The sequence below is a fragment of the Procambarus clarkii genome, chromosome 43 (assembly GCF_040958095.1).
Source record: "Procambarus clarkii isolate CNS0578487 chromosome 43, FALCON_Pclarkii_2.0, whole genome shotgun sequence".
NCBI lineage: Eukaryota > Metazoa > Arthropoda > Malacostraca > Decapoda > Cambaridae > Procambarus > Procambarus clarkii.
In genome coordinates, this window is record NC_091192.1 from 38,847,835 (window position 1) to 38,863,495 (window position 15,661).

The 15,661-nt window shown below is 45.5% G+C and overlaps 1 protein-coding gene across 1 annotated transcript; it reads left to right on the forward strand.

Moving 5' to 3' along the window:
- Positions 1-2,482: 2,482 nt before the first annotated feature.
- On the forward strand, positions 2,483-3,727 carry LOC138349967 (uncharacterized). The gene has a single exon (XM_069299973.1). It carries the CDS (start codon positions 2,483-2,485, stop codon positions 3,725-3,727), a length of 1,245 nt encoding a protein of 414 aa, XP_069156074.1.
- The last annotated feature ends 11,934 nt before the right edge of the window (positions 3,728-15,661 follow it).

The window sequence follows — 15,661 nt, forward strand, 5'->3', positions numbered from 1 at the left end:
ATATATATATATGATACTGCCCGACTTAGAGCTGTGGCAGCTCCCCATGCAGGGGACTTCCTATTAGCAACCCCAATGTCAGCAACCGGCACCCGTCTCACACCGCAGGCCCTCCGAATTGCCGTGGCTCTCCGCCTCGCTGCCCCAATCCACACCGAATACAGGTGTATTTGCGGCGAGGCAGAGGCCGACAGGTACGGACGGTATGGCCTTCTCTGCCAGAGGACAGGAGGATGGCATGCAAGACACGGCGAGGTTAACGACATTATTAAGAGAAGTTGTCCAGTGACTGCCGGTTGTCCAGCAGAGAGAGAGCCCCGTTACCTAATGCCCCGGAACTCAGATGAACCTGTCGGTCGCCCAGAAGGGATCACGGTGAACCCCTGGAAGAATGGTAGACAGTTGGTGTAGGACTACACTTGCGTTTCAACCTTAGCCAACACCTATGTTAACTTCAGTGCTGCACAGGCAGGAGGTGCTGCCAATCACCGGGAAGCAGCCAAGTCACGTAAATACGGAGACCTTGATCACCACTACAATTTTGTCCCCATTGCCTCAGAGACACTTGGTGCCTGGAGTAAAAGTTCTGCAAGTTTTTTGAAGGAGTTGGGGTCCAAGCTAATTGAAACAACTAAAGACCCTAGAGCCGCCAGTTTTCTCTTTCGGCGCCTTAGTGTGGCAATCCAGAGAGGAAATGCTCACTGCATCCATGGTTCCTGCCCGCCAACTGAGGAGCTGGAGGAGCTGTAGAACTTGTGACAAGCAGCCTTGTACCCTGCATGTAACCAATGTTGTAACCCTTTTTGTGTAATGATATTTTCAAATAAAGTTAGATAAATATACACACACACCAAAAGAATAGGGGTGGTAGGGGAAGAAAATATCAAAGTGTTCAGTGAGGATCCACAAGGTCTTCTCTGAGTACTCTTTATTTTCTTCTCCGAGGCTATGGGTCCCTACACTTGCACCAGAGGTGGTACCCCTTTTAGGTTGTAATATATATATATATATATATATATATATATATATATATATATATATATATATATATATATATATATATATATATATATATGTATGTATATGTATGTATGCAGCGAGTAGCACCAGGATAAATAATTGTTAACAATGGAAGCCTCAGCCCTGACTGACTAGGCTACAACCACAATTCCCAATAGCAAAACCTAAAGTTTTCGCGTACTGAATATAACAACCGGGTCCCGTTTTTGTGTGCGGGGGAAAATAATTGAAGCGAATATTACAGTTTTTATCGTACGCTGAATTTTTATATCGAAGGTGTTTTATAAAAATATTTGACGTAGATATTTTTTGTTCAGCAACGAGAAGGTAATTTTCAGATGTGCAATGATAAAAATTTTAAATAAATATAACAAATATATTTGATATTAATTATACCGACAACTTAATTTAAAATATTAATATTATTGATTAAAACCTAATGTAATGTAATTTTTTTTAATTATAAAATATTTAAGAATATAATAATTATTAAACCAAATATAATAAAACCATATAACACCATATATAATAAATAAAACAATGTGGTAGAATATATAAGCAGATATAATCACCATTACTTTCTTAAGAATGTTAATTATATTAACCTATTTATAAAGCCTAAAGTCGAAATCGAGTACAAATTATGTTCATAAAAGGCCTCCTAACACAGTCAAATTCAATATTTCGAGTATTCACAAAAAACCCATTCGGGAGATTTCATGGCCAGTGAAATCCAGATCATAAAATATAATTTATATTGATGAGATATTTGAAGATCCAGACGCCTTTTTTGTATATAAACGATACCCCAAAACTCAAAATACCCAAAAGTACGAGTCGAATAGACTTTTGAAAAGCTCACTTGCCAACATACCCATGCACTCAGCCCCGTTCCCGACTCCTGGAACTCGATAATTATAAAGAAATGTAAAGTACCAGTAGCTCGAGCGGTCAGTGTTATATAGAGAAAAAATTTGGTTATACACCAAATACCAGGAACACTTAAATCAGCAAATATAACTCCATTTCATAAATTAGGAAGCAAAGCATTGGCTAAAAATTATAGACCAGTTGCACTAGCATCACTAATGATTAAAGTTATTGAAAGCGTGATTACGGGACCAATCTCCAGCTTTATGGAGAACAATTAACTTAACAAGCCAGGTCAATATGGGTTTTGAGCAGAAGATCCGGTATTTTGCATTTATTGAAGCACTGTGACAAAATCATGGAAATATTAAAAGAAAAACAAAGTGCAGAAGTTGTATACACGGACTTTGCAAAAATATTTGATAAAAGTGACAGTGGCTTAAATAATATATAACATTACGCACTGATATCTGCAAAATAAAAAGCTATAATCCTTCACCTGTAATGGCCTGAAATATGCATTCTTCACATCATATAGCCACATCCCTAACGTCAGGTCATCTGCTGCCTCCCGTGTCACTCCTCTATACCCATGCCCACATCCAGGCTGTGTCACTCCTCTATACCCATGCCCACATCCAGGCTGTGTCACTCCTCTATACCCATGCCCACATCCAGGCTGTGTCACTCCTCTATACCCATGCCCACATCCAGGCTGTGTCACTCCTCTATACCCATGCCCACATCCAGGCTGTGTCACTCCTCTATACCCATGCCCACATCCAGGCTGTGTCACTCATCTATACCCATGCCCACATCCAGGCTGTGTCACTCCTCTATACCCATGCCCACATCCAGGCTGTGTCACTCCTCTATACCCATGCCCACATCCAGGCTGTGTCACTCCTCTATACCCATGCCCACATCCAGGCTGTGTCACTCCTCTATACCCATGCCCACATCCAGGCTGTGTCACTCCTCTATACCCATGCCCACATCCAGGCTGTGTCACTCCTCTATACCCATGCCCACATCCAGGCTGTGTCACTCCTCTATACCCATGCCCACATCCAGGCTGTGTCACTCCTCTATACCCATGCCCACATCCAGGCTGTGTCACTCCTCTATACCCATGCCCACATCCAGGCTGTGTCACTCCTCTATACCCATGCCCACATCCAGGCTGTGTCACTCCTCTATACCCATGCCCACATCCAGGCTGTGTCACTCCTCTATACCCATGCCCACATCCAGGCTGTGTCACTCCTCTATACCCATGCCCACATCCAGGCTGTGTCACTCCTCTATACCCATGCCCACATCCAGGCTGTGTCACTCCTCTATACCCATGCCCACATCCAGGCTGTGTCACTCCTCTATACCCATGCCCACATCCAGGCTGTGTCACTCCTCTATACCCATGCCCACATCCAGGCTGTGTCACTCCTCTATACCCATGCCCACATCCAGGCTGTGTCACTCCTCTATACCCATGCCCACATCCAGGCTGTGTCACTCCTCTATACCCATGCCCACATCCAGGCTGTGTCACTCCTCTATACCCATGCCCACATCCAGGCTGTGTCACTCCTCTATACCCATGCCCACATCCAGGCTGTGTCACTCCTCTATACCCATGCCCACATCCAGGCTGTGTCACTCCTCTATACCCATGCCCACATCCAGGCTGTGTCACTCCTCTATACCCATGCCCACATCCAGGCTGTGTCACTCCTCTATACCCATGCCCACATCCAGGCTGTGTCACTCCTCTATACCCATGCCCACATCCAGGCTGTCACTCCTCTATACCCATGCCCACATCCAGGCTGTGTAACTCCTCTATACCCATGCCCACATCCAGGCTGTGTAACTCCTCTATACCCATGCCCACCATCCAGGCTGTGTAACTCCTCTATACCCATGCCCACATCCAGGCTGTCACTCCTCTATACCCATGCCCACATCCAGGCTGTCACTCCTCTATACCCATGCCCACATCCAGGCTGTGTAACTCCTCTATACCCATGCCCACATCCAGGCTGTGTAACTCCTCTATACCCATGCCCACATCCAGGCTGTGTCACTCCTCTATACCCATGCCCACATCCAGGCTGTGTAACTCCTCTATACCCATGCCCACATCCAGGCTGTGTAACTCCTCTATACCCATGCCCACATCCAGGCTGTCACTCCTCTATAGGTCCCAAACACAATATCCCTTGAAAAGCAGCGAATCATAAAAAGCTTCAGGTTTTCTAAACAACGGTTGGTTTTCATCGGATGTTTGGCTTGGGCTCCTGCGTGTCTGGCTGGGTCAGGGCGGTGGATTTTGTACGTTGTGACAGATAGAGAGAACGAGGTGTATAGCCAGGATTTTGTCTAGGTTATTGGCGGTGAAGTCAGCTGACTATACACCACGCACACAGCACGGACCCAAGGCGCCAGTGCGTTCCTTACAGCCGTCAGTGTAGTACCATGTAGTTTTCCGTCCGTAACTGGGGTGTTCACTTTCTTCACAATGATTTTGCGTTTTCTTGTGAGTATAATGGCTCATATTATCAGGATGTTGTGTGCTTCGTTCAGCCACGACATATAAAATAACGGGTTACAAAGACGCACGAACCCATGCCGCCCACCTAACCTAATTAAGCTACGCATTAAATAACCCCTGGGTGTTTGTAAGCCGCTGCTGGCCACAGTGCACTTTATTTTGTACGTCGGGGACCATAGCATACAAAATGAGGCACATTAGTGAAGAGGACACTTGTTCCATCAACACACCTCCATAGTCTTCTGTTGATGTTAAAAATGATTCACAAATAAAACTTATTCTGGATCTTTATTTGACCTATTCCAAAGGAATTAATTCTGTGGTCTACTCTTTCCCTAGGCATAGTTTAATTCACAAACACTGCGATGCTCTCATGAACTTCAGTGAGTGTAGTGAATGACTCTTGACCACTTCAGGCCTTTGGGATGCCCTCTTCGACACTCCCAAGAAGCCCAGGGGATTGACTAGCCTCCACTTCACAATCGTATTAACAACTACTACACCCGGCTCTTGTTAGCCCTTCGGGATTTTCTACCTTGCTTAAAGTATACTGGAGTTGCTATCCCCAGCTTCCGTAATTAGAGAGGCTGAGGTAGATTTTTGAGGTCACGAAAGTAAACATTTAACTTTTTGTCTTGCGTACAACCATTGGAGTTTTTCCGGTTTAATTAGCTTATTTTCCCAGCGGTTTAGTTTGCTTAGCAAGCTTACACCGAAGACCTTTTGAGTACAGCTGTTTACCAAAAAAAACAAAAAAGACTTAGATATCCAGGCTTCTGAGCTTGGCTTAAGCAGGAGCCTCGCCTTGCCCTTCGATCTAAGGTTCCTAAAATTCTTCGCGTCAAAGATCATAAAACAACTTTTATATAAAGATGCTATTTTTAGTTTGTCCTTAACGCTGTAATAGTTAATCTTCTGAATGTTCAGTGGCTAGTCTACGTGACTGACAACGGCTAGTCTTTAGACTGTAACGTTTCTAATGATTAATATTGAGTTTTTATATTGATAGGCTATACAATTATGTTGGGTGTGCTGAAGAATATAATATAGAGCTAGAATATAATATAGTGTGTGCGAACAAGCCTGAATGGTCCCCAGGACTATATACAACTGAAAACTCACACCCCAGAAGTGACTCGAACCCATACTGCCAGGAGCAACGCAACTGGTATGTACAGGGACGCCTTAATCCGCTTGACCATCACGACCGGACATAAAGAAGTGATAGCCGAAGCTATTTGAACCACTTCCCCGCCGGCACTCGGATGGTAATCTTGGGCATAGCATTTTATCAAATCACCTCATTCTTTGGGGCACACGTGAGGAACACAATATAGTGTATATATAGAGATAAGGTTTTAATTACATTAAATTTCGAGAATATTAAACGTTCAACTCTGACAAAGTAAAGTTATCTTGAGGGAACCAGATATATGCGATAAATCTACCGTGAAACAGTAGGGGAGACTGGGCCATTAGCGTCAAGCGAGGCGGTAACTGGCAGACATAACTACACATTCTTGAGGTGAACTTTGAAAAGCACTTAGCTTGAAAAGAGGAAAAGTACTTGATGGATAACGGCCACTAATTTGAGCAGTACATCTAGGAGAGTACATTAAGGTAATTATTTTGGGACATCGGACGAAACTCCGGCATTTCTCCACGTAAAATGTCTTTCGTAAGTTGCACGTCTAAATGAGCCCGAATACAAGCATTGTTTCAGCCTTAATAAAAGTGCACAACGGACACCACTTAATCACACACACAGAGATCACACTGACGTGATGCATCAAATGAACAAATCCACAAGGGCTGTGACGAGGATTCGAACCTGCGTCCGGGAGCAGGTTGATTAAGGCAGTGTCTGGGATGCTCCCGGACGCAGGTTCGAATCCTCGTCACGGCCCTTGTGGATTTGTACACCACTTAATCTTGTAGCGGCGGATGCCAGCCTCTTTCTTCCCTGTCTCTCTGACCTCTACCACCCGACCACTTGGGCTGGACGGTAGAGCGACGGTCTCGCTTCATGCAGGTCGGTGTTCTACCGTCCAGTAGCAAGGACAGTGTTGAACCAGCATAAGATAAATCAAGGCAATATGAACAAATACGTGGGTCAAGACAATGTTATTCTTGAATCCAATTTAGATAATAACATTTTCTTCTCTAGCGAACTTAATTAATCTAAATTGAGAATTTTACTTGTCTTTTGAGACACAAATACTTAATTCGTGGTCGAACTTTAGATCAAAACACACGGAACTGAAACTTCTCTTTCAACTTGAAGGAAGACGATTTGTATCTTCGTTGCTGATGCTGGTAAACCTCTCCTGGTTAACAAAGGTGTCCAGCAGCTGGAGACCCTCATAAAGACATAAGAACATAAGAACAAAGGCAACTGCAGAAGGCCTATTGGCCCATACGAGGCAGCTCCTATTTATAACCACCCAATCCCACTCATATACATGTCCAAGACTGTTAAGCAGTATCCTCCCCCGCGATAACAGCTTGACGATTAAATGCAACCTCAGAATACTGAAAAGAATTACTGAACAAAGAAAAAATTGTACCACTTACGGGCTATTCATGCCCGTGCCACTTTTTGGATGGCTTAATCTTCATCTCTCTCCTAGGGACGTCACGAGTGAACTTCCCTTACTGAGAGACGTCCACAGACGCGCCCTCGTGCTACTGACGAAGAGGAAGAGAGAAGCTGAATTTTGTTTTATGTTAATATAAGTATTAAACATTGGTCATTGGTCAATATCCCACTAACATTGGTCAAATATCCCACTTCTCTCTTGACTAAAATGCGGGCGTTTGCTTTGTAATATTTTACCTTTTATAAACTGTGTACGCTACGGTTACCGACACAGTCAGTGACTGTGGGTAGGAAGGAAGGAATTATCAGGGGAAAAGCGCCAAGCCATTACGACTATATGGCACTTGGAAGGGGTTAGGATAAGCATTTGGGATGGAACGGAGGGAAGGAATGGTGCCGCAACCACTTGGACGGTCGGGGATTGAACTCCGTCTTACAGGAAGCGAGACTGTCGCTCTACCGTCCAGCCCAAGTGGTTGGGCAGTGACTGTGGGAGTTGATGTCAATGAAAGTGCCGCGTTTGTCACTGTCACTGCCGGCACCAGGAGGGGTTCGCATCCCGGTCCTCCTAACAAACCGTCACATTTTGACGTATACTTCACTTAAGGCCAAAAATTGGCGAACTAGAAAATGGCAGCGGCTCGCGAAATTAACATACTCTCCCGTTTTCTGTTTTGGGTCCTCTGGTAGGTTAGGATTAGGGCACTTTAGTACGATAGTTTCCTGACGTTGGGGACACTCGGGAGAACGGGCTGAATCAATAGCATCTTCTTCAGGTTATCTTGAGATGATTTCTGGGCTTTAGTGTCCCCGCGGCCCGGTCCTCGACCAGGCCTCCACCCCCAGGAAGCAGCCCGTGACAGCTGACTAGCACCCAGGTACCTATTTTACTGCTAGGTAACAGGGGCATAGGGTGAAAAAAAACTCTGCCCATTGTTTCTCGCCGGCGCCTGGGATCGAACCCAGGACCACAGGATCACAAGTCCAGCGTGCTGTCCGCTCGGCCGACCGACTCCCTTATGGAGGATATTTTAGTCGTAATGATCTCGTTGCTAATATTGATCAAGTTACAGCCCCGCTCCTGTGCCGGGTAAGTCCACTACGGGCTCACCATAGCCCGGGCTACTTGCCCCACTCCTGTGCCAGGTATGTCCACTACGGGCTCTCCATAGCCCGTGCTACTTGCCCCGCTCCTGTGCCAGGTATGTCCACTACGGGCTCACCATAGCCCGTGCTACTTGCCCCGCTCCTGTGCCAGGTAAGTCCACAGCGGGCTCACCATAGCCCGTGCTACTTGCAACTTTTTGTTCCCAGTAGCTGAATCTTAAACAACAAACAACATAATATTGATGAGTTTAGAGGTGGTATTAACATGAGTTTTAACTACAATGTTCTGCTAGTAAGGAAAATGTTAATGCTATAATGTTAGTAAGGTTAGTATGATAGTAAGGACAATGATGTTACGTGAAATTGTTAACACAAGCGGTGTCAAAAGTCTGCCTGAGGTTTCAGTCTTCCCCCCAAAAAAGAGGTGGTGTAGACCTTTTTCTACGGGCTCACCATAGCCCGTGCTACTTGGAACTTGTTCCGAGTAACTGAATCTCTAACAACAACAAATTTCATAGAAATGATGTTTCAGGTGGGTTATCAAAGCCCAATCGGTTCTGAATAGCACACTAAATGAGGCCTAGGACTGCATATTTAGGCCATGAGAAGATTATAATTAACCTTGTGGTTATTCTTTCAAACCTCCAATAGTAAAAAACAAATTGACATTTTCCTGTACAAGTCCAGATCTGGCCCGTCCAAGTCCAAGTCAAGTCCAAATCTGGCCCATCCAAGTCCAAGTCAAGTCCAGATCTGGCCCGTCCAAGTCCAAGTCAAGTCCAAATCTGGCCCGTCCAAGTCAAGTCCAGATCTGGCCCATCCAAGTCCAAGTCAAGTCCAGATCTGGCCCGTCCCATTCATAATAGTCACGAGTCCTATTTTTAGAAGATGGTTTGTAAAAATAGTAAATGACAATCTGTTATATCTATCCCCTCGTCGTGTTCTTCTATGTTATTCACTATGTTATGAATACTATAACAATATTCACGTAGCGGAAATGTTAACACGTGAGGTCCCTTCCCGAGCTGCCCAAACGTGTTCGCAGGTGATCCATATTTACGTCCGCCAACACTAACTTTCTGGAAGGCGGTCTCGAGACCACCTCCTGGAAGGATGTCCTGGAATCCACCCAAATTCGCCTCAGTAAACTTTAAACTCCAAATTGTATTTTATTGTTTTTATATTTATATATATATATATATATATATATATATATATATATATATATATATATATATATATATATATATATATATATATATATATATATATATATTTATATATATATTTATATATATATTGTTTATATATTTTTTTTAAATTGTTATTATATTGTAGTCCGGTTTACTGAACACTTTCAGAGGTGTCGATATTGCATCCCATATTTTATTAAATTATTATTTATGCTGGTGATATTATTACACAACTAGTAATTAGTAGAATAATATAGACAAACAGGAAATCTGGTTCAATAGCATTTACCTCCTTCATGTGGGCACGTAGGGGGGTTAGCGCCCCCTCCTTCATGTGGTCACGTAGGGGGGTTAGCGCCCCCTCCTTCATGTGGGCACGTAGGGGGGTTAGCGCCCCCTCCTTCATGTGGTCACGTAGGGGGGTAGCGCCCCCCTCCTTCATGTGGTCACGTAGGGGGGTAGCGCCCCCTCTTTCAATCTTCCTGACAGAATACAAAGTTCCAGGACCGACCACCAGGTGACTGACGACCCCCCCCCCCCCCGCCCCACTCAATAGGAAGTTTCAAGTAAATAAAACTTCGCTCTCGTCCTAAACAGAAAACTAAACCCAAGCTGGCCGCAGTTACAGAGAACCGACCAACATTAATGTGGCCACACGGGAGAAGCCCTTAGTATCAACTTAAGGCAAGAAGGGGAGCTACGAACATCAACACAGGCCTCCCATAGTAACACAGGCCTCCCATAGTAACACAGGCCTCTCATAGTAACACAGGCCTCTCATAGTAACACAGGCCTTCCATAGTAACACAGGCCTCTCATAGTAACACAGGCCTCTCATAGTAACACAGGCCTTCCATAGTAACACAGGCCTTCCATAGTAACACAGGCCTCTCATAGTAACACAGGCCTCTCATAGTAACACAGGCCTTCCATAGTAACACAGGCCTCTCATAGTAACACAGGCCTTCCATAGTAACACAGGCCTTCCATAGTAACACAGGCCTCTCATAGTAACACAGGCCTCTCATAGTAACACAGGCCTCCCATAGTAACACAGGCCTCCCATAGTAACACAGGCCTCTCATAGTAACACAGGCCTCCCATAGTAACACAGGCCTCTCATAGTAACACAGGCCTCTCATAGTAACACAGGCCTCTCATAGTAACACAGGCCTCCCATAGTAACACAGGCCTCCCATAGTAACACAGGCCTCTCATAGTAACACAGGCCTCCCATAGTAACACAGGCCTCTCATAGTAACACAGGCCTCTCATAGTAACACAGGCCTCCCATAGTAACACAGGCCTCTCATAGTAACACAGGCCTCCCATAGTAACACAGGCCTCTCATAGTAACACAGGCCTCTCATAGTAACACAGGCCTCTCATAGTAACACAGGCCTCTCATAGTAACACAGGCCTTCCATAGTAACACAGGCCTCCCATAGTAACACAGACCTCTCATAGTAACACAGGCCTTCCATAGTAACACAGGCCTCCCATAGTAACACAGGCCTTCCATAGTAACACAGACCTCTCATAGTAACACAGGCCTCTCATAGTAACACAGGCCTCCCATAGTAACACAGACCTCCCATAGTAACACAGGCCTCTCATAGTAACACAGGCCTCTCATAGTAACACAGGCCTTCCATAGTAACACAGGCCTCCCATAGTAACACAGGCCTCCCATAGTAACACAGGCCTCCCATAGTAACACAGGCCTCTCATAGTAACACAGGCCTTCCATAGTAACACAGGCCTCTCATAGTAACACAGGCCTCCCATAGTAACACAGGCCTCCCATAGTAACACAGGCCTCTCATAGTAACACAGGCCTTCCATAGTAACACAGGCCTCTCATAGTAACACAGGCCTCCCATAGTAACACAGGCCTCTCATAGTAACACAGGCCTCCCATAGTAACACAGGCCTCCCATAGTAACACAGGCCTCCCATAGTAACACAGGCCTCCCATAGTAACACAGGCCTCCCATAGTAACACAGGCCTCCCATAGTAACACAGGCCTCCCATAGTAACACAGGCCTCCCATAGTAACACAGGCCTTCCATAGTAACACAGGCCTCCCATAGTAACACAGGCCTCCCATAGTAACACAGGCCTCTCATAGTATTTTGAACAGCTAATAACAGTATACTCCTGACGTGCTCTGCCCTGAGTATAAATAAAATAAATAAATGTTTATTCAGGTAAGGTACATACATACAAGATATTTTTACAAAAATTGTTAGGTTTATGTATAGAGCTAGTACATACAATGCCTAAAGCCACTATTACGCAAAGCGTTTCGTGTATATCACAATAAGAGACTTCGCAGGTACAAAACTCACATTCACTCAACAACAAATTTACCACTTAAGGGGCTATTCATGCCCGTGCCACCTCTTGGGGTCGCTTAATCTTCATCAATCAATCAATCCAGGTACAAGGCGGGCAGGTGTGAGAGTGAGGTACAGTGGAGGTAAATGCAGAACTGACCGTATATTACAGTTTTGTAGCACTGGAATAACATCACGCACCGCTCCTGTGCCGGGTAATTTACGGGCTCACCATAGCCCGTGCTACTTGCCCCGCTCCTGTGCCAGGTAATTTACGGGCTCACCATAGCCCGTGCTACTTGCCCCGCTCCTGTGCCAGGTAAGTTACGGGCTCACCATAGCCGGTGCTACTTGGAGCTTGTTCCGAGTAGCTGAATCTATAACAGCAACAACCGGAACAAGATCACCGCCGCGCGCACACCTTCATCCTACAATTGGATTGTGTACAACATTTCGAGACGATCGCGCGACTCCCCAATAGGAGGAGCCACCAAGCCTGTGGCCCAACAGACCCCCACCTGGCTCTTCCTCAGATGAAGGAACACTCCTCGGTCAATTGGTCTTTTGGTCAATAGCTTCACTACTTTGGGTCGTCGGGGCACACAACTCTCTACCACAGAAATGGGGCTCCCCCGTTCCCCCAGTTGGGACAATATCCGAGAGTAACGCCAGTTCAACGCTTAATTAAATTGAACAATTGATACCGAGGACACAACAGTAACGCAGGTCGACGCCGAATCAACGTCATTAACGTAGATTAGGCGTCGAACTGGGGATTGGGTGTTCGGGGGATGGGGAGAGGGGACGGTGTAGGGGGGGGGGGGAAGACATTGACGGGTGAGAGACAGAAGCGGTGGATGAGAGACGGGTGAAGGAAAGTTCAAATACAGTGGGTGGCGACGGAGGAGGAGGAGCGACCAGAGGACACGACAGTGGAGCGAAAAGAAATTTCCTGAAAGAATAGTCCCAAGACACTAGTGAAGTTTACTCTGTGAAGCACCTCGACGGTGGTAACACAGACTTGTGTATAAATGTCTCCACGAAATTACGATGGAGTAGAGGACAAATGTTGGTTCTACTGTTAATGGTCTGACGAACACCGGGGGAATAATATGCAAGTTCTGTTCTCAGTGTGGCGTGTATGTCATCAGTAATATTCTCAGGAACATTTATAGGCACACAAGTGTACCTGGCTTATCGGTGAATGTATATAGAGAGTGAGTTCAGTTCTGGACTTAGTCTAAGTGCAAAGAATGCTTGCTGATTGGTCAGTAAGCTGTTGTGGCGGCCTAATAACCTGCAGAGGTTGATGGTCGTTTATCCCCAACACCGAACTATACAGTATAAAATGTATCAATTAAATATCGAGGATATATTCTTTGCTTCCTTTGCCACCTTGTTCTGTTCAACATATTGGCTGCTCACATCCATCGGTTTATCTGAACTTCGAACGAGAGTTCAACTTTCATTCTCTCACTTTCTCTCGTCCCTGAACTCACCCCCCCCCCCCCCCAAAAAAAAAGCAACGCTGGCAAATTGCGCCGAAATAAACATCTGCTGCGGCAGGGGGTCGAACTGGTGTCCCAGGAGTGATCAGATCGTGAAAAATAAAACAGCACTCAGGCGGCCCAAGCTCCCAGAGCTCCACGCCACGTGGTTGGCTCCGAGGTCTCCACCCCCGCCGTCACCACCACAGTCAAGAGCCGTATGTTGTAAGTGTGGTGCTGGCGGCCGTCCTCAAAACACTCTTCAAATGCTCGTTAATTCAGCAGTTATCATCCCAGCCCCACTCTTTATGAGGGGGAGAAATTACACACAATCAAGAGGCTGCATCTTTCGGATAGGTGGCAGTTGCGCATTGGTAGTTTTTAACGTATCGTGTAACCATATTCTCTACATGTAGGCGACATCAGCTGTGTTACATCAGCTTCCCACATGTAACTGTAGAACTGCTTGTAATGCGTGTCGCCCAGAAAACTTTATCCATATCACAAACATCAATTTCTAGAGAAAATGGCGTCCTTCAGTCTGCGAACATATTTCAGCACATTCAGCGACTAAAATGAGATTTCCGTCATGTCAAATATTATTTTACACTATAATATGAAATGCAGACTTGTGTCGGAATGACTTTTCCAGCGAGTATTTTCCACGGCTCCACCTGCGCCTCTCCACCGTAATGTGCAACTGTCGTGGATATAATCCAGCGCAGATATTTCACGCGTGATAAGCTGGTGAGCGAGTGGTAATGACTGGCGGTGGTTGTGGTGGTGGTGGTGCCTGTGGTAGGGGTGACCCTCTTCAGGTCTGGGTCACAACCACACCACTGTAGCGGAAGACTTAAGAGTAGCAGGAGGTCGAGAGCGCCGGGGTCTTAACCACACTGTCACGCCCATGTAGACTATCATAGCTACACGAGACCCACACATCACGCAGCTCGACAACAGACGAGGTAGTTCACGTGGTTGCAACAGCCAATGTTTGAAGACAATTATTAAAATATACTACGTGTATATAACTGTTTTATTAACCTCTTTCCAAGCAGAGTTTTCAACCAAGCCTAATTACCAATAACGGATGTTGGTGATGAGTATAATATAGAGCCAAATCTAAGAGGCCAAAGTCTAAATTTTCCTAATAGAGGAATGACAGAATAAAACAGCACTCTCGTGTCCCGTCTCCAACCACTTGGGCTGGACGGTAGAGTTTGCTGGAACTGGACGGTCATGTTTCATGCAGGTTGGCGTTTAATCCTCGACCGTCCAAGTAGTTGGGCTCCATTAAGATGTGTCTAGCAGAGAAGTGTCCGTTGTATGGGAATAGTCAAAGTAGTCGAGCATCACTGAGGAAACTCTCCGTATCAAAGTATTGTCCATAGCAGGTTTAGTCTCTAAGTTTTAAATTACTTACAACTCAAGAGACCAGCCACATTCAGCCCGTCCACCAACCCATCCACAGACCAAGGCCGATCCAGCGGTCTGTCCCAAGAACGCATTCGTCAATTTTAACATGCTCTTTATTCAAAAATTAGGATTTTTTAATATAATTTTATATTAGCATATTGTGCATATTTAGGCACTGGTAAGGTGTTAAGGATCTGTTGCCGATTATTTGTATTTGTAGTACGTGGGTTAAGCATTTACAGCGTTGTGCCCATTGTTCAGAGCAGGGGCTGCATCCTCAAAAGCCAAGTCCATTCCATGCACCCGCCAAACCCCCCTGTTTAAATGAAATGAAAAATTTGAATGAAAAACGGTTTACACACAACGACTGATTTCGTTTGAACACTTCCAGAACAAATGGAGCGCCTGGCAGCTGGGTGGACAGTGCTTTGGATTCGTAGTCCTGAGGTTCCGGGTTCGATCCCCGTTGGAGACGGAGACAAATGGGCAAACACTCTTGTTCACCTTGATGCCCCTGTTACCTAGCAGTAAATAGGTACCTGGGAGTTAGACAGCTGCTACGGGCTGCTTCCTGGGGGGGTGGAGGCCTGGTCGAGGACCGGGCCGCGAGGACACTAAGCCCCGAAATCATCTCAAGATAACCTCAAGATAGCTAACACGTGCTTCACCGACGAGATTTGTTCGAACCACAACGCTGTAAATGCTTAACCCACGTACTACAAATACAAATAATCGCCAACAGAACCTAAACATCTAACCTATATATGCACATTATTATTATAATATTAATTTATATTAGAGAAAATTCCAGTTTTGAATGAACAGCATGTTAAAATCTATGAATGCGTCTGTGGGGTCGACCACTGGCTGTCTCTAAGTCGAGGACGGGTGGCCTTCATGCGCATCTAGGAAAAGTACCCTAAAGTCACTCTTAATATGGGTAGTCCGATACAAACCTCCGGGCCACTGGGGCGGGCGTGGGTACACTTGCCCTCGCTGGTGACCCTAGTCAACTTGTTAAAGCTGCCGTGTCAACTGACTGGTGGTTGAGGAGATATTTACCGTTAGTAATGTT

What these genes read in the sequence shown, in the direction of transcription:
- LOC138349967 (XM_069299973.1), top strand. Translation starts at nt 2,483, where the DNA reads ATGCCCACATCCAGGCTGTGTCACTCCTCTATACCCATGCCCACATCC.